Source organism: Accipiter gentilis, chromosome 29 (genome assembly GCF_929443795.1).
Source record: "Accipiter gentilis chromosome 29, bAccGen1.1, whole genome shotgun sequence".
Lineage (NCBI taxonomy): Eukaryota > Metazoa > Chordata > Aves > Accipitriformes > Accipitridae > Astur > Astur gentilis.
In genome coordinates this window covers 7,413,046-7,431,902 of record NC_064908.1, presented here as the reverse complement: position 1 = coordinate 7,431,902, position 18,857 = coordinate 7,413,046, and the positions used below count along the sequence as shown (strand labels likewise).

Genomic DNA, 18,857 nt, shown 5'->3' with positions numbered 1-18,857 from the left:
ACGTCCCCAGCGCCGCGGGGCCGGGGCTGCCCCCGCTGCCCCCCCCCCCGCACCCCGGCCCCGGCGGCTCCCCCAGCGGGCTGGGGCCGGGGGTCCGAGCCGGCACCGGGCAGCCCCGATGTCCCCCCCTGGGGTCTCCAGGCCGGCGGAGAGGACACCTCTGCCTCGAGCCCCCCGCTCCCCCGGCGTGGTCCCCGGTTGGCCCGGCTCAGGGGATGTCACACCCGCCACGCTCAGGCAGTTACAGGCTCCATGAAATACCTGCGAGGTGGGGACGGGATGGGGGGACATGGAGGGGCCACGGGAAAACCAGATGCCGTGTGGCCCGTGCCACCGGGAGCCGGGAGCCGTGCCGGTGGGCAGGGAGAGGCCTTCAGCATGGGGGCTCCTTGCACAGACCCTTGCACAGATCCTTGCACAGCTCCCGGGGTCTGTCCCAGACCCGGACAATCCAGCCTCGTCCCCGCAGTAGGATTTGTGCCAGGCAAAGTGCAGCCCTGGGCAGAGCTCAATTTCACTGCCGCATACAGGGCTTTTGGTGGCAGAAGCTGCTGCGGTGGGTCCAGCTGAGAGCTAAACTTTGATCAGAGCAAGGTTTTATTAAAGTGGGTTAAGTGCATAATGGGATTGCCGTGGAGTGGCTAAAGCAGAGATTAGTGCTCTGGCTAGAGGGCTGGGCATCTCTGCTCTGACAACAGGCAGTTTCTGCCCTTCCGATCCCACCCCAGCCTGCAGCTCCTCTCTCAGCAGCTCCCCCAGGCCCCAGCATCATCGTGCTGTGGGGTAACAGCCAGCCAGGGCAGGCAGAGCTGGGACTGCAGGGCCTGCCCTCCCACCCACTCACCCGTCTGCTGCCTGTACCCAGGAGAACCACCCGCCTGCACCTAGCCTGGGCCATCGAACCAGCCACTTCTGGCATTGCCCCTGCAGAGGGGCAGTGCGAGGGGAGCCGTGAGATCTCCCGGTGGAAGAACCCAGCCCCGGGGCCCGGCGACGTGGGCGGTGGCAATGTCCCAGGCGGTGACACCGGCCGGCAGGCAGGCCAGGTCCCGGCCAGGGCACGGGGGCCGGAGGGATGGGGCTGGTGGCTGAATCGACAGCTTGTTCTCTTCTGAAGGCTTCTTTCTGCTCCTGTTCCCTCTGTTTCTCTTAGGAAAGTTTTATGTCTCTTGTGTCACAAAAGAGTCTTTTCTTTGTCATTCTTCCTGAGCGTGCCAGGGAGGAGGCTGCCCTGGAGCACAGCCATCCCTGAAGGCAGCTCGGGGACGGATCCTGTACAGGGCTGTGAGGTGATGCGGCAGCTTCGAGGGGCAGCTGTGTCATGGCACCAGGATCTGCCTCTTGGCATGGGCTCAGCTGCTCGGGCTGTTCACACCCCAGGGTTCACTGCTGGGCTGCCCCCGTCCACCCTCATCCTTAAAAATGGAGGATGCTTTGTAGCACCTGAGCATCTCCCCAGGGACATGTGGCATGGCCGGTTCCGCTGCGCCCCCCTCTCCCCCCGCCCCATGTTGCCAGTCCTGCGGGTGTCTCAAGGATGGCTCCCAATTTACAGAGCTGCTGTGCAGCCCAGCACATCCAGGGAAGGATCTGTCCTCCTTGATTCCTATTAATCAGCCTCGTTTCAGCTTGCTCACTCCTGGCAGAGACCATGTCAGAGTGGGGAAACTGAGGCACAGAGCAGCAGCAAGATGCCAGCAGAGGCTGAAGGGTTTAATACCTTTTTGCATCACTAAGTGTTCATGCTCAGACTCCTGTCACAATTATCCCAGGAGCACAGGGCAGAGTTTCATACCCAGCAGGGATCTCAGCTGTGAGAGACAAGAGAGAAGCAAATTTAATCTGGTTTATAAAAGTCACCCCAAAATGCTTCAGAAACAGAGTGAAGCACTTGCAGAGCCATTAGCTGTTCTCTTGAGACCATGGGAGAGCCAGAGGTTGGATCTCTCCAAGGCATCGTGGAGGAGCTGGGGGCTTCAGCCGCTCAGCATAGCCCCAGCGCAGGGTCGGGAGGGCCGAGAGCCAGGGGGAGCGGCTGTTTCCAGCTCTGCTCAGGTGATGGATGGCTCCAAACCAGATTTGCTTCCATGCTGGGGACGCTCCAGTGACTGCTCACGTGTGAAATGGGGACATGAAATGAGACCTGGGCTCCAGGTCCCTGTATTCATTTCTGGCTGCTGAAATAGCACATGTGAGATGCATTTGGACACCGGGCCGAGGAAGTAGCTTGAGCTCGGAGCACAACAGATGCCTCTTTGAAGGAGATGCCTTCAGGGATGTGCTGGGTTGTGTTTGTCCTGGGATGAAGGACGTGGCTCAGCCAAGGCTGTTTCATTTTCCTTCAATGTGAACACCCGTGTCTCTGTGGATGGCAACATCCGAAGGGATCAGAAACCACATCGTCTCTGAGCTTAAAGGTCTTTAATTCAGGGAAAACTTGAGTTCAGCACTGGAGCCAGTAGATACTGGTCCAGTGCTCCAGACCTGAGCTCTAGAGATAGCTGGGATGAGCATTCTCCCTCTGGCTGGGAGACGAGCATCTCCAGCTGCCCAGGGGGGCTCAGCCCCAGCACCCAGGCAGGGCTCTGCTGTACGCAGCACTGCTGTGGCTTCTCCAAAATATCCCCTTGTGCTAAAATACCTTGTGTGTATTTGCTGCTTTCCACCACCATGGGACTAACTGATCCCAAGCTGGTACCTGGGGAGGGGATGGGGCCGAAAACCCACCCAACAGTTGGAAGTCCCAAAAATAAAGTATCTGGTGCAAATGTCTGGTGCTCACGTTACCCAGAGGGTGAATGGCAGCCGGTTCCCAAGAGCTGCTCTGGGGACACAGAGGCCCTGCAGCCGGGTTGCATTAAAGGAGAAAGTCGTTTCCCTTTTGAGCTAATTGCAAAGGAGCTGCCCATGTCTATCTAGGTCAAGCCATAACCTGCTTTAGCCAGGCAAACTGGTGGCAGGATGCCAGCGTGACACAGCATGACATGGCACTTGCCTGCTCCCTTGCCACCACGGCACATGGGGCACACACTGGGGGGTACCCGGTCCCTGGGGGCAGAGTTTGGATGGGGTAGAAATCAATCTAGATGTGAATGAAGAATTTGTTTGGAAGAAGAATGGGCTGAATCTCTCCCGGGAATGGTTTTAGTTTGTGCTCGTTAATAAAATGATAGGATGAGTAGGAAGGCTGCCTGGCGCAGGAGGGGCTCCTCCTGGGAGTGATGGGACGAAATAGGAACTTGGCGGGAGTTACTTTGGTTTATCCCTTTGGTGGCATCCCTGGGTGCGGGACACCAGCCCCAGGGTCCAGCTGGTGTTACAGCCTGGGGGAGCAGGGCTGCATCCACATCTCCCTTTGCCCAACCCCGGGGAAGCCCCCGGCATCTCTAAAGCAGGGTGAAGCCCAAGGAAGGGTCACCCATGCTTAGCCAGCTGCAGAGAAGAGATGGGTGTCCTCAGAGACCCTTGAGGTATCTGCTGCAGGGAGGGAACGGCTCCGGAGCCTGGCTTCCAGCAGGGGTTGGCATATCCTGGAAAACCTCAACTCTGTGAGCACAAGAGGAGGATTGATTTTTTTTTTTTTGTGGCCAACGTGGCAGCTTTGGCTTCTGCTGCAGCCGCAGCATTGCAGCAAAGTGGCCGCTGATGGGCTCAGAGGGGAGAAATGGAAGTTGTGCCCCTGAGAGAGAAATCCAAAGTGAATAGACTGGAAATAAAATAAATCTATAAAACCTGGTTACAGCCCCAATGCCACGTGCCTGGTGAGCAGGCGGGGCTGGAGGGTTGTTGCATGCTGATGACACTCAGAAGGTGCTGGAGAAGATAAGGTCATAGCATAAACCTAGATGATCTTTTTTTGCCTGAGTTGGTTGAAGAGGAGCTCGGGACCAGCTTTATGGAGGCAGTGGCAGATGATCTCCTTCTGCGCTAGGAGAAAACCCACTAGCAGCAGCCCCTTGGGCTGGAGATGTTCGTGCAAGGGACCTCAAGGGTGAAATAGGTGAGTTGGGGTGGTGGTTTAACCACTTGTGTCCGCGAGACTGGAGCTTTGCTGGCTCTTGGCCCCATCCCAGGTATCCTCAGCCTTATGGGTAGGAAGGTTGATCCTGTTGGCATTTGCACAAGTTATTTTGCAGCTCAAGGCTGTGAACTGCTCTGCCCTCAGGCACAGCGCTCCTGGGGCAAGGGGCTGGGTTAAAGAGAGTGAAAAAATTCCAAAATTGGGGTTTGTAAGTGTAGGGTGTGGGGCACAACCTGGGAAAGGGCTGAAGGGCTGAGGGGAGCCGGTTGCTGCTGATATTCGCTGCTGGGTGGTCTGCAAAGTGAGGGTTGGAAGTGTTGTGCCCCCAGGGATGTGCTGGTCTCCAGCTCCTGCCTGGTGCTGGGTGCTGAGCCCTGGCCGCCTTGCTCCCAGAAGTGACCTTTGTGGGCGCAAGGAAATCCCATGGGTGCAAGGAAAGCCCCACACGGCCCCTTCCTGGCTCCTACCACCCACCCCGCATCACCCTCGGGTGTGGGCTGGTGCCAGCACAGGGCCCCTCACTGGTTGCTGTGATTGTGCACCAGGGCCAGATCCAGACCTGTTTGCCAGCGCGGGGGTGGCAGAGCCCCAATGCCTGTCTCTGTCTCACTCCCCACAGCAGCTCGGGGACAGATCTGTCCCAGAGACCCCCCAAGCTTCCTCCATCCACTAGTGCTGTGACTCAGGGCCATGACCACGGTGAATGGAAGCAGAGACGTCACAGACGGGATGTGGGGAGAGATAAAACCTCCCTGGCCATTTCAAAGGCTTCAGTGAGAGCAAGCCCAGAGCTGTGTGTGTCAGTTCCCTCTTCCCCTTAGTTAAAATTGCCTTGAAAAGACTGTTGTAGCTCCTGGCTGGTGCTGGAGTCAATGCTGTGATGCCTAGAACTTGTCCACTGCATCAGCCCTTCTCCCCGTGACCCATGGCTCTGTTGATCAAGTGATCCAGCTCATGTGGGTATGGCAAAAGGGAACTTGGGTGCATTCACCCGAGCACTGCCTGTGGCAGGGACATGACCACCCTAGGGGGGGGCTCACTGTGGGGGATGCAGGGCAAGGCTTGGTCCTTGCAGACTCCCAAAAGCCTGGGGGGAGCAGGGCTTGGGGCAGCTGTAGGTTGGGGAACAGGCAAAATGAGGCAGTTTGGGGGCATTTTTGGACCTTGCTCATGTAACACCCTCTGCTGGGAGATGCAACGGGTGCAGGGCTGAGGCTGGGTGCTGTTCCCATTGGGGTGATGGGAGCCATCCCCCTGCACCCCACGGCTTGCCAAGAAACCTTCTCCAGCTCCAGAGAAGCTTCATCTTGGCCAGGTGGTTTGAAAGGCAGCCAGGCTGCCAGTCCGGGCTGCAAACAGAGCGGCTTGTGTGGCCCCATACCTGGGCGGCAGCATCCCCCAGCCCGCCAGGAATGGCTTCGTTCAGCTTCAGCGCAGCCCCAAATGTGCTCACTGGAGCAGCCGCACAAAGACCTGCTTGTGCTGGCTGCACCCACCCAGCCTGAAGCCAGTTCTGGGGGAGAGGAACCCCACCATGGGTCACAGGGACTGCAGGTGGCTGACCTGGAGCTGATGGTCCCCCCTAGGATGCTTGGGGATGCCAAAAAGTTTCCACTCCCCTGCCCAGGGGTTTTCCTTTGAGCAGGCTGAGTGAAACTGTGCTGGAGGGACCCATGAAAAGTGTGTCCTGGGAGATTTGTGGCACCCAGCACCCATTTGCCTTTAGGTTCGCTGTGGCTGTACTGGGGCACGGGGGCAGAGGTTGGCACAGGCACCCATGGAGCCACATCTCCCTGTCTTTCTAGAGACCACTGCATCCCCTGGAAAAAATTTTTTTGTGTGTTTTGAGGTTTTTTCCCCAGAGAGCTACAGGCGGGAGGTGGTTGGAGATGAAGCTTTGCTCCACGGCTGATTTTCTTGCTGAGCTCTGCTCTGCCTGCCCAGGCAAAGCCTGCAGGAGGGATGAGCTTCTCCACTTGCTGTGAATCTGCCAATGGCCCTGTCACTAGTGGTGGCAAAGACAGCCCTTCCTGCCTGTGGGTGCCTTCAGTGAGATGGGGTGGTGTGCCAACCCCCCATCCTCATCTGCATGGAGCAAAATGCCAAGGCAAGGGGACATGAGGCACTGTCTGGGTGGTGGTGCCAGGGAGAGTCACTGTGGGACAAGATGAGGCGCATGGAGAGATGGGGTGGCTGGCATCACTTGGGGGGATGTGGGGGATGGGGAGGGCAGAGATGGGGCTCAGACATCAGTAAGGGTCTGAGGAATGGGTTGATGGGGCTGGTTGATCCTCGTGCCCCTGGAAGGTGGTCTTGGGTGATCAGGAGATGGTCTGAGGTGGCTGGGAGATGGTCTCAGGTGACCAGGAGATGGTCTCAATTGACCAGGAGGTGGTTTTGGGGACCAGGAGAAAGTTTTGGGTGGCCAAGAGGGGCCCATACCGCCTGTGGTGCAGCCCTACCTGGTGAGGGTCTGCACCCATGTGGCCTTGCTGCAGGGACCTGCCATAGGGACCTGGGGACATGGGGATGGGGCTGCGCAGGGTCCCTGGGGCAGGACATCACATGTGCCCTGGTCCTGTGGATCCCTGTGGGGGGACATGAGGTGTGTCCTCACCCTGGGGTGTGGGATGCAGTGGCCTCCTCCTGGGATGGGGACATTAACTACCTATATTCAGTGTGGCCCAAGACCAGGCTCCAGTGTGGCCGTCAGGATGTGAGTGCCCCCCATGCCCATCCCCTAACCATGCTGGGCCCTGCTCAACCCTCCTCTCCCCCTACAGCCTCACCGGCAGCCACCTCACCAGGATGAACGGGACAGCCAACGTCAACCCTGCTGGCCGCAGCCACTACGTCTCTGCCATCCCAGTGCCCCGCGCCGTGGCCCACAGCAAGCCACATGCTGTCACCCCCCCAAGCATGCCGGGGCCCCCTGGGGCTCCATCTCCCCGGCCAGGGAAGGTGCTGGTCCCCAGCCCCAAGGCCCTCAAGCCCAAAGGCACTGGCAGAGCCACCGGTCGTGAGCCGGCAAAGAGCAGGGAGGGCAGCCCTGGCATTCCCCCCCGTGGGGGGCAGAAAGCCTCGGCGAGACCCCTGGTATCCCCTGGGAAGTGGCCAGAGGTGGTGGGCAGCGGGAGGAGAGGGGCAGGCAGGGTGGGGGAGCCCACCGAGCTGCCCAAAGGCCCCCCAGCACAGGGCAGGGGTGGGGGATGGCCAGGGGTGTCCCCTGGGAAGGGCAGTGGTGTGGCCACAGCAGGGACAGGGGATGAGCCGCACGGTGGCTCACAGGGCAGGGGCCCCATGTTTGGGTCGGGGACCATCACCTTCTCCTCAGGCCCCTCACACAGCCGTCCTGTCACCGCCACCGTGGCACCCTTCCAGTACCGGTGAGTCCCTGGGGAATGGGGGCATGGGGCTGGGGGGCAGGCTTGGAGATAGGGGGACATGGTGACAGGGGGACATGGGAAGGGAGGTGGGAATGGCAGGGGTGGCCATGGGGGAATGATGGGGTTGGGTCTGGGGGCTCTCCCCCAAAAGGAGGGTTCCCGCTGGGCTTGAGGTGCTGGGGGCTCTTGAAGCACCCATGGGAGCTGGTGTGGAGCAGAGCATGGGGTCAGAGGTGAGTGGGGTGCCCTGGGCCCCCCCCCTTGCCATGGGACCGTTGTCCCCAAACCCTAGGAGAGCTCAAGGCACTGTGTCTCCAACTCCTGGAGGTCCTCAGCTGGATGCACCCTGTGATGCACCCCTGCTCCCTCACTCTCACCCCTCCTCTGCCCCCAGACTGCAGGAGGACCAGGAGGAGGAAAGGGCCACGTCCCCGGGTGACGAGTGTTCTGGTCCTGTGGAGGGATCTGACCCTAACCCCAAAGCAAGAGGCCTGAGTGAGTCTGAGGGGGGGTTGCTGGGGATGAGTAGGTCCTGCCGGGGGGCTGCTGGGACAGTGCTGAGGGGCAGAGGCTCGTGACAGAGCACAGACCCCCGCAGCCTCGTGCCAGAATGGAAGCCGGGGCTGGAGGTCAGTGCGGCAGCAGAGGGGAACCCCCACACAGGAGGTGCCCCAACTCCCTTGGGAATGACACGACTGCAGCTGCCGTGTCTGGTGACCCCCATGGCCAAAAAACTAAACCTGGTGGCACGGCCTCACCCGGGCACAGGAGCCACATCAGCATCCCCTGTGGTGGCTCCAGCACTGGGGGACGCTCCCCTCTGATGATGCTGCCGGGACATCACCCCGCTTGGCTCCTTCCCAGTTTCCCAGCGAGCTCCAGGGATGACCCATTTCCAAGAAGCCGGCAGAGAGCCGGCGCGGAGGCGGGTGCCGCGGCACTGCTGAGTCCCCACACCCACTGCAAGGACACCCCCTTTCTTGGGGACCGAATGAGCCCAAATACAAGCTCCCTGCTGCAATGTTGGGGACACCCCAGTCCCCTCTGGTGCTTGCTTTTGGGAGTGATTTTGGGGGGGTGGCTGCTGGAGGGGATGCTGGGGCGGTGGTTGCCAGGGCAGCGGCAGTGGAGGATGGCGGGATGCTCCAGGGATATGCAGGGAAGGGGAAAAACAAGAGCTGGGAGCTTCACTGGGTGATTCGAAGGGACAGAAGTCGGTCAGAGCCACCACGGCTCATGGCACAGCTCAGCTTTGCAATAGGGTCCCGGCACCACCACTGCACAGCCAGAGGGTAATGGGGTTCAGCGCTGAGCCCCGATTTGGAAAGCACCAAAACCTGTGGCAAGCGGGAGGATTTTCTGGGAGAAAGCAGGAGGGGAGTGAGCGGGGCTGGCGTGCTCCCAGCGCAGCTGCCCTGCTTTCCTTGGGGGAGGTTTTGGGATGAGGCCGAGCGGGTTCTGTGCTAGGGAAAGGGCCGGATACTTTCCCTTGCTCCACGCCTCCCCCAGGCGCCCCGGGGACATGGCACCTTCTGGGGCTCTGTTGGGCCCAGCCAGAGGGGACAGGGGACATTGGGAGGTCCCAAGGGTCACCTCACCAGCCCCAAAATGACATGACACCCAGGCAATGGCCTCGTAGCTCAGGAAGGGCTGTAACAGTGTCCCAAACTTAGAGTGGCTTCGGGGTGCAGCGGGGCGGCTTGTGCACCCAACCCGCCCCAGCAGCACCTTTCGGTGCAAAACACCCTTTTTTTTGGCCACCCTTTACTGTCCCATCCAGGCTGGGTTATTCTGGGGCTCCTCAGCATCACCATGGGCTGAACCCTAAATCACCCAGGGTGGCCGTGCTGCCATACAGGGGGCCAGGCTGGGGGGCTCGTGCTGCCCCCGGCCCTCCTGGCTCCTTATCTCGGCAGCATAGTGATGGGCTCTAATGCAATATTTTCCGGCGGTTGCCATGGCAGCCTGCGTGAGGTCACCAAATAGACTTAATTCACCCCTCCCAAGGGACGGGTAATTAATGAAAAATGATGATAACCAGATCCCGCTCACCCTCTTTTTCGCCCCCCTTAATTCTCCCGGATCACTGCAGAGGCTGTGTTGGGCTTGGGGGCCACAGTGTCCCTCGGGGGGGGGAATCCTGGGGCCATCCCGGGCCCTTCCTGCACTGTTTGGGGTGAAACGGGGAAGTTTTGGCCCCCCTGGGGATGGGTGTGCAGTGTCGGGGCTGGGTGCGGGGACCGCGGCAGGCGGGAGAGGGGGTGCTTCACACGTAGGGTGCTGGACGTGGCCCCCCCCGCTGGCTTCACCCACCTCCCAGCCAGCACCCAGCACGTCCCTGCCTGCAAGGGGCTGCGGGAGGGAGCGGGCAGGCTCTGGTCGCCGAGGCCGTGGCCGGCTCGGTGGGGGGCAGCCCCACCCCCACCCCCCGGCACCCATGGGGGTGCACGCAGCACCGCGCCTTCCAGCTTCATGCCTCGCCCGGGGGTCCTGCATCGCCCCAGGGTCCCGCACAGTCCCGCTGCCCCCGGGGTCCCACATGGTCCTGCGGGTCCCGCACGGCGCGGGGTCTCGCACGGTCCCTCTGCCGCCGGGGTCCCCGCGCGTCCCCGCCGCCCCCGCTCCGCCGTGCTCGGCGCTGCACGTCCCCGGGGGTGACGCGCGCCCTCGCCTTGCCCCGCCCCGCGGCGCGCGCCCCCTCCTCTCCCCTCCCCTCTCTCCCTCCCCGCCGCGGGCGCGCGCGCCGCGCCCCGCCCCCTGCCCGCGCCAGCCGGGCGCGGAGGAGGGCGGGCCCTTTTTGTTTGCCCCTGACATTCCGCTGGTTCGCAGTGTCCCGCCGGCGGCGGAGCAGCGAGGTGGGGTCGCGCCGCTCCGCTCCGCTCCGCTCCCGCCCCCCCCCCCCCCACCATCTCCTCCCCGTCCCGCTCCGCTCCGCTCCGCTCCGCCCCGCGCCGGTGGGGCGGGCGCTGACGGCGCTTCTCTCTCTGTCTCGCCCGGTGTGTCCTCGGTGCCGCAGCAGCAGCAGCAGCAGCAGCAGCGCCCGGCGGGTTAAATGGTTGCAGCGCGGGGATGCTGGGGAGCAACCTCAAGAGCCTTCCCGACGTGGAGCTGGGCGAGGAGGAGCGCGGCTACCGGCGGGGCCCCGACGGCGGCGCGGTGATGCCGAAGCGGGGGAAGTCGTCGTCGTCGGCGGCGGCGGGGCCGCGGGGCGCGGAGCTGCGCGTCTTCAAGGCGAGCAGTGCGGAGGGGCGGCTGCCGGCCGGCTCCAACCTGCGCAAGCAGAAGTCGCTCACCAACCTGGCCTTCCTCACCGACGCCGAGAAGAAGCGGCAGCTCTACGAGCCCCGCTGGAGCGACGACATGGCCAAGGCGGCGGCAACGGGGGCGGCGGCGGGGGGGGGCGGCCGGGGCGGCGGCGGCCCCCGCGGCCGGGAGGCGCCCGCCATGTCGCGGAGCCTGTCCCGCTCCGAGCACTCGCTGCTGTCGCCGCGCCCCGCCGGCCCCGCCAAGCCGCCGCCCGCCGGCAAGCCCAGCCGCATCCCCCGCGGGCCCTACGCGGAGGTGAAGCCCCTCAGCAAGGCCCCCGAGGCGGGCGGGGGCGGCGGAGGCGGCAAGTGCGACGACGAGCTGCTGGGCGGGAAGGGGCCGGCGGTGGCGGCGGCGGGCGCTGAGGAGAAGCCCTACCTGAAGGTGGACCCCGAGCTGGTGGTGACGGTGCTGGGCGACCTGGAGCAGCTCCTCTTCAGCCAGATGCTGGGTGAGTGCGGCTATCGCGTCCCGCCGGCCTCGCGGTCAGGGGATGAGGAAATGGTGGGAGTCCGGCTGCCTGAAGCGTCGGGGAGCTCCTGCCACCCCCAGGAGGGACCCGCCGGAGGCTGCGTCGGTGTCCCAGGCGCTGGAGAGGAGGAGGGATGCTGAGGGAGAAGCCGCCGTCGGCCTTGCTCAGGGGGAAGATGCCATCAGCCAGCCTGAGGGCTGGCGCGTGGCCTCCTCTCGCCTTGCCTCCAGCCTCTTCGCGAGGAGGAATGGCAGGGGGCGGTCATCCTGCCCACGTGTCTTTTCTGTCGCCCCTTGTCTCTACAACCCCGCTAAAGACAATGGAGGTTGCCCGGCCAGGTGCCACAGCCGCTCGGCGCCATCGGGGTCGCTCGCCCCAGGGGTTGACCTTGGCCGTTCTCGCTCGGAGGTGCCATGCGTAGGGTCCCACGCTTTGGGCAGGAGGCTTCAAATCCAGAGCTCCTCCAAGGTCTCGGGCTCTGGCTGAGGACGGTTCTCCAAGGATGCTGCCACAGTGTGCACGTGAGCTGTTTTCAGCCCACAGCTGCCGGTGTCTTGCTATCCCGGCAGGTTTGATCCCTGAGCCCGTGCGGTCAAGAGCTTGTGTGCACAGTGGGTTTTCATCAGATCAATAAGTGCTGGGCACTGGCCGTGGCTCTGATCTCAGGACCCGCTGCCGCCTTCGTGGGCTGTGGCGCTGGGTCTTGGTACAGGCATGCCCAGCCCTCACATTTCCCTTGTGGCTGTGTGGGGATCTCTAGGAAACCATGGCAGCCTTGGGAGCCCTCTGCTTCCCGCTGAAGCCTGCTCTCCCCTGTGTCCCAGCTGGCAGCACCCGTGGGCTCAGTGGGTTGGGCTGGGCAGGGACCGTGGGGGGCTTGCAGTTGCAAAGAGCTCTGTTTGATCTGGCAAACTGGCGTGATAAGGTGGCAAACGAGCTCTGCGTAGCCATCACAGTGCTCCCGGTGCCTGAGCAAGCCAGGTTTAAAGCTCCAGTGGCTGGTGGCAGAGAGAAGCAGTGGTACAGGCAGGGCTGGGACCCCTGGTGTGTCCAGTCCCTTCAGGTTCCTTGCCTGGGACCCCCTTTTAGGGGGCCAGGAGCTTCTCCAGCACTTAGAGAGCTGGCTTGAGATGCCTTCTCCTAGCTGCATTGTGAGCAGAGCTCTGCTGTGTGGAGAAAGGGGAGAGATTTGCCCCAGCTGGGGGCTGTGGGGGAGGTTTGGAGAGGGGGAGTGAGCTGGAGTACGTGCTGAAGTCAGGCGCCCGTAAAGCCGTGCTTGTTGAGTCCAGTTCCCTGCTGCAAACCCTGCCGCTCCAGGAGGCTTCGGAGTGTCACAGCCCCTGCTCCAGTGCAGGGCTCTGGCACAACATGCACCGGTGTGTGTCGGCACACAGGCGTGGAGCCTCCCAGACCATCGCCCTTAACCCCCTGGCTGTGCACAGCCACAGGAGCAGCAGCGGTGGTGGTGTGCACCCTGCCCGATCCTCTCCTTGGCAGGGGTCTGCTCCAGCTGCTAGAGCATCCCGGAGCTCGCTGGGGCTGTGCAAACAGCTCGTGGAAAGCCACAGAGTGAGCTCAAGGTGTGGGCAGGCAGACCGTGAGGATGAGCAGGCTGGACATGTGAGGCTGGCCTCGCAGGAGGGGCTCAGGCTGCCACGGTGGTCCTGCAGCTGGGCTCATGGACATCCATCCTCAGCCCTAATGCTGGGATGACACCAGATGCCATGGGAGCAGGGCAGGATTACGGGAGGATTTGTCACTTATGGGACTAACAGATCTCTACTCACTGGTGTTGGCATGCTTGGGGGGAATCTCGGTGTCCCCCTGTGATGCTCTGCTCTTAGATGGGAGTTTCCTCAGCACCCCCAAGATAAATTCTTGCAGCTTCCCTGATGGTGCAGGACTGGCCCATGTGGAAGTGACTCCTGGTTTATGGCAGCTGCTGGATGTATGAGATCCTGCCTGCAGGACAGGGACTTGTGCACGCGCTAAGACCATGAGCTGCGGAAGTACTCCCAACACCTGCTTTGGTTTCTGGGGTCGTTGCCTAGCCCCTGCCTGCGTCAGGGCCTGCTTCCGGGCCACAAGGCTGACCTTGACCTTGAGAGGCATTAAGCATCCCTTCAGACTGCACTTACCATCTGAAAGCTTGGTTAGCTGGTCTGTGAGGGCCAAACTCTGCTGAATCTGTCCTCTGAACCCCCCTACTCTGTGTGTTTGCTGAAATAGATAATTTTCCAAGACATACAGACTGCTGGGCTTCCCGTGGTGAGGACTGAGGGCTGGTTGTCCAGTGTCAGGTGGAGACAATGCCTGGGGTGGACAGGGCAGTAGCTTAACCCTGCTGAAACGTCGCTTTCCTTCTGTGGGGCTGTACCTCTCACATTCATGGGAGTTGTGCTGTTGAGTCATACCTACTTAACCAAGTCAATCGTGACCTGGCACATCCTTGACAGCCCCTGTGGTGGGGATGCCGACAGGACCTTGGATATGTGCAGAGGAGGGAGCAGTGTGACAGCGGTGGTGGCTGCTCCGTCACTTCACAGGTGCCGATGGCAGAACCACACCTTGGGGGCGCGCAAGCCTGGACACACGCTGAGCTTCTGGTCTTGACCCCTTTGCTTGTTGTCTGGTGCAATCCAGGTAGATGAAACCTTCACCAGGGTTGATGGTACCTTCCACAACCTGGCCCCTCAAGGAGGAGGTTGTTCCTGTGGTGGGGACAGACCCAGAAGGGACAGGATCCTACTTGCTTAGGAGAGTGGGCTTCACGCCCTGCTAGGGCTGGTGGGTAGGGCCAGGAGCGGGGCTTTCTCCTGGTTGCTACAGGAGGTGCTTGGGAGGGAGGGAAGGTTTCTCTGCTGTTTTCACGGATTCCTTTGGCCAGAGAAACATCAGGCTGAGCTGTTTGGCCACATGTGCTGGAGAACACCCTATCCAGAGTGGCACCAGAAGACCTGCAAACTTGATTTGTGCTGGGAAGAAAGATACGGGAGTTGCAGGGACTTTCAGCCTCTGCAGATCTTGTTGTCGCTGAACTGTTGACCTGTGTTAAGAAGCCTGTGCTGCTTCTGCCTAACCCGAGCTTCCTGCTCCATCAGGCACGATGGTTTGCAGAGACCTTGTGTATCTTTGGTCTCAACACCTGAGTTCTCATCTCCACCTCGTGCTCCTCCTGCCAGAAGCACTACCAAGACTTTGCTGGCCAAAAATACAGTTTATTTAGTAGTGGCCAAATGTTACCTCTCATTCGGTTGCTGCTGCTGTGTCATCTGTTTGATGGCACCAAAGCCTTTGTAGAACTGCTGGAGATGTAACCACGTTTAAAGCAGAGCAGCCTGCGCAAGACAGGAGAGGTCACTGGGACGCAGCAACCACATGTGCTTTGTAGAGCCTATTTCCATCATCCAAATTATACATTTCACGTCAACCAAAGACCAAAGCTTCTCATCAAAGCTGGCTGGCAGCTGGGGTTGCTAATTACCCCAGCGCCCAGCCACAGGATGAAGGGTATGGAGGGCGTGTGGCCAGCGTGGTGGAAGAGCTTGCTGTACAAAGCTTGCCGTGCCCATCTCCACATGCGGTGGACAAGAGTGTGCAGGTGCAGAGGCACATATGGGCTGTGTGTGCATTCGTTAGTACTGGGGTGTGGTGCTCAGCGTGATTGCTGCACTTACCTAGAGGTCCCCAGAGCACCTCCAAGATCCTGCAGCTACTTTCTGCAGCCATTTCTTTCACCATCTCTTGACGTATATGGTGCCTCTTAAGTAGCTGCTAATTCACATAAACAAATAAGTGGTGGGTGTTGCATGGGCCAGAGCCCAGGCTGACACATGTGTGATCCCAGGGGAGATGGTGTTCCGCAAAATGCTCGCTGCAGGAGTCTTTACAGCCCTGCCAAACTCCACAGGTGCAGCTATAACCTGTCTCAGTCCTGCAGCCCTCGGCTGGCAGCGGGTGGGCGATGCCACTCTTCCCTAAGTGGCCCAGTGGGGTTGTCCTCGCTGGGCAGCATGTGCCCACAGAGACCTGGTACCTCCGTGGTGCTGACACGCAGGCAGGGCAGACCCCAGCTATGCTGGTGCTGGCGGCTGGCTGAGCAGCGGGTGCCAGCAGCCCATTGGTGGTGGGGAGGAAAGCCAAGGGGCTGGTACAAACAGATGGACTCCTTGAAGGACAGGAGCTTCATGTCGTGTCTGACCGTGGTCATTCTGAAAAAGAAACCACAGCGCAGGAAAGACGCTTGGCTGGTGTCTGACACGTCCCGGGCAAGCACGTTCCTGGCTCCAGTGGAAATGGACTCACCAAGGTATCCCTTCCCAAGGAGATCCCCTCCTGATGACCATCCTTGCTGGCCAAGCACATGGTGTGGGATTAAAAAGGATCACCTCTGCCCCACGGCGTTCATGGCTGTTTCATTAAGCGCTAACAGGCCCATTGCGGTGCTATGCAGCAATAGCCAGGCTCCCTGGCAGGAGACCGTAAGGAGGTCAGAGACCAAGTAGCTCTTCATGGTGACGGGAGCGGGTTATTGCCTCGTAAAGTGGTGTGGCTGTCCTGATATCACTGTCATGTTAATGTTATTCTTCTCTTAAGGCCCCTGTGTGATGGTGCCTCTGTGATGAGGTAGTTGGGGTGGGGATTTATTTCTTTCTGGCCACAGAGCTGGACTCCTGCATTTGGGGTAGGGGTGAGGAGAAAGGGGAGAGGTATGTGGTTGTGTCACTGCTTCCAGCCTGCTCCTGAAAGCTGACAGTGAGTAGTACATGTCTCCTCTCTCTGGCTGAGATGGCTGCAGTGACTGTGGAGTAGGTCTGGAAATGTGACCTGAGGGCCCCGGAGCTTTCTGCTGAAGCTGTTTGGGATGTGCCATGTTCCCAGTGATAACAGCAGTGCAGAAAAAGTGCTAAAAAAATAAAAATAGTCCAGATCTGTCTTTCAAAATTTCCCATGGAAAACTAGCAGAGCAAACAGTTGAAGGCAAAAATATTTGGGGGTGCACTGCTGAAACAAATTCCTCCCACAAAGAGCCTGAAAATCGCTGTTCAAATGGAGCTTTCCTAGTGACTGTCTGTATCTTGCCCCCAAATCCAACATTTGTCCACTGAGAAATGTGTAAAAGAATGCAGAATTGAATGCAATTCTGGAAATGCTATTTGGGATCTGCTGATGGGATGTGACTACAGTGGGGCCTGGGCAATGTCCCCTCAAGGCCCTGCTGTCCCCTGGGAGCAACTGCTCCTGGGATGTTTTGCTCTTGCAGAAGCATACCCATGGGTCCTGCCTGGTCCAGGTGCCTCATCAGCAACGTGCTTCCAGCTTGGGTGGCACTTGGGGAACCAGTGGCTGTTCTGGGTCTTTCTGGAGAGTCCCTTCCTGATGTCCCCTGTCCCCAGCTTTGTGTCCTTAGCTTCTCAGCTGTGGTACATGTCTCTGTGACCACAGCCCTTCCCTGGCACAAGTCCCCTCTGTCATCGCCCTGTTATGTCCATTTAGGTTACCAGCTCATTGCCTTCCTATAAAGCTTCTTGTGGTGCCAGACAACAATTTCCCTGGTCCTCCCTGCCCACAGTTCTCCCTGCCTGCTCTCACTCGAGCATCTGAGGACAGCGCTTGGCTGATGCTTGTGCCTGCTGCACGGGGGAAGGATTTGTTCTAGCTCAGCACGGAGCCAGAGCGTGCACCCTCCAAGGTGTGTAACCTGTGAGTGACGCCAACCTGTAGTGCTGGCCTGTCTGCCATGGCCAGTGTGTGCCTCCTGGCTTGCCTGGCTGAGCCATGGTCGTGCCTGGAAGTGACCAAGCGGTTTTCTGTAGGGCTGCAGTCTCAGGGTCAGCCTATGCTGCTTGCCTGGGTCTGTGGTGTTGGGTGGACCTGCTGACACATACTCCGAATTGATCACTTGTCCAGTCCAGAGCATCCTTTGTGCCACTGCACATGTGGCATTTGGTGCTCTGTGTGTGCGGTGGCGGCAATGTCCCAGGGCCGTGTGTATGTGCGGTGTTTCTGGTACTGGTGGCAGCTGCAGGTAGAGCCCAGCAGTGAAGCTGCTGAGTCTGGATCCCCTCGCTGGGTGGAGTGGGGATGGTTCAGTCCTTCAGGGGGGTACCTTAGTCCTTGTCCTCTCCAGGCTTCACACCTTGAGAGTGTTTTGTACAGAGCTGTGGGGATGCAGGGTGTGGGAGATAAGATACAGTGTGATTCTGCTGTATCGCCTACCCTGCAAAGTCACATCCTCCTCTGGGCACATGAAGCAGCTCCCCAGGGGGAGTCAGGGGAGGGGTTGCCGGTTCTCTGGCTGGGAAGCGGTGAGCTCGGGAAGGTAGAGTACGTGCAAGGCAAGGAGCCCTGCCAGGGATGCTCAGCACTGCCTTGTGGTGGGGTGGAGGGGTGTGGGGCGAAGGGGGAGCGGGGCTTTCCCACGCTGCTGCATTGCAGCTTGGAGCCGGGGAGCTGAGTGCGGAGGGGAGCTGGGAAGGCAGGGGATGCTGCATTGCAGGGCTGAGATTAGAAGCTGTGCAAATGGAGATGTGCCTGTGTCAAGGCGGGTGTGACACTGAAGAGCAGTGCCCAGCGCACCCGCTGATCTGCTTGTCTTTCCTCTAATCCATTTCTTCCATGTTTTCTTACATTTGAGCATTTCTTTCATTCCTTACGCTGTTATTTGTCTTGTCCAATTGAGGCAGTAATGTATTTTTTTATTAATTCAGGAGAAGGGCTGAGATTCATCTCCCGCTGGAAGGAGCTGCTGGAATCTGTGTAGGGGAGCTTAGCACAAGCGCAGCACAGCTGGGCAGGACGTTTTCCTCATTCCTGGGAGCAGCCTTGCAGCAGGGAGGTGGCTCGAGAGCCTCGTGGCCCCGGTGCAGGGGCCAGCATGGCATGTGAGCTCCTGGAGGTGCTGTGTGGGCAGACCACGGTCAGGCACGTGTCCCTGTGCTGCCCAGCGAAATGCAGGCGTGTCCTGCAGCAGGGACACATGCCTCCACCTTTGTGAACATGTGAGCAAGTCAGCGCTGTAGGGAGCACAGGGTTTTCCACAACTACCTGATGTAGGCATCGGTGATGCTTACTCATTCCACATCCCTCCTGGGTTTCGTGTCAGCCTTGTCACCTCTGTCCTAGAGCCCTCCTGCTCATCAAGAGGTGAGCACTTTGCACCCCTCCCCTGGCCAACATACCTGCGAGGATCTGGCCTGAAGCATCATCCTGAAATTACAGAAAGAATTTATGGCAAATCCAGGAATTAGTTTCTGAAGATGTAAAGGCAGGGCTGCTCTGTCTTTGCATCTCCCCCAGGCTGGATCTTGCCCAGTTGGCAGCGCGGGTAAGGAGGGGATGGTGAGCTGCCTAGGAGGGACCTTCTAAAGGGGACCCAAGAGGTGACTTTCAGTCTGGATTGAGGGTTTTGTGCCACGCTCATGAAGCTGCATTTCCTTCAGCAGGCTGCAAGCCTGACTCGCAGCCACAGGTGATGCGGTGGGAGGGCAGGGTTCCATGCCAGCTCCATTGGCTCACCAGCTGCTTGGCTGGGTTTGGCTGTGGGATGGAAACCTCTCCTGCTCGGTGAGCTGGAAGAATGGCTCATGGCTGAGGTCCTCTGCAGCTTGTTGAAGCTGCTGGAGGTTGTGGTCATTCTTGTGCGACCCAGGAAAATGAGAAGAGCTGTGCT

The 18,857-nt window shown here is 60.1% G+C and overlaps 1 protein-coding gene across 10 annotated transcripts in view; it reads left to right on the top strand.

Moving 5' to 3' along the window:
* Positions 1-18,857, top strand: part of NAV1 (neuron navigator 1) — a 78,471-nt gene that overhangs the window by 7,729 nt on the left and 51,885 nt on the right. For 3 of the 10 annotated variants that reach the window (XM_049831803.1, XM_049831802.1, XM_049831801.1), the window contains exons 1-4: positions 106-6,128; positions 6,805-7,407; positions 7,802-7,902; positions 10,424-11,164. In XM_049831803.1, coding sequence (XP_049687760.1) covers positions 6,076-6,128; positions 6,805-7,407; positions 7,802-7,902; positions 10,424-11,164 — 1,498 coding nt within the window. In that variant the 5' untranslated portion in view covers positions 106-6,075. Of the gene's footprint in view, positions 1-105; positions 6,129-6,804; positions 7,408-7,801; positions 7,903-10,423; positions 11,165-18,857 lie in introns of those variants that run through there. The other 7 variants (XM_049831800.1, XM_049831799.1, XM_049831795.1 and 4 more) reach the window with 6 other exon arrangements.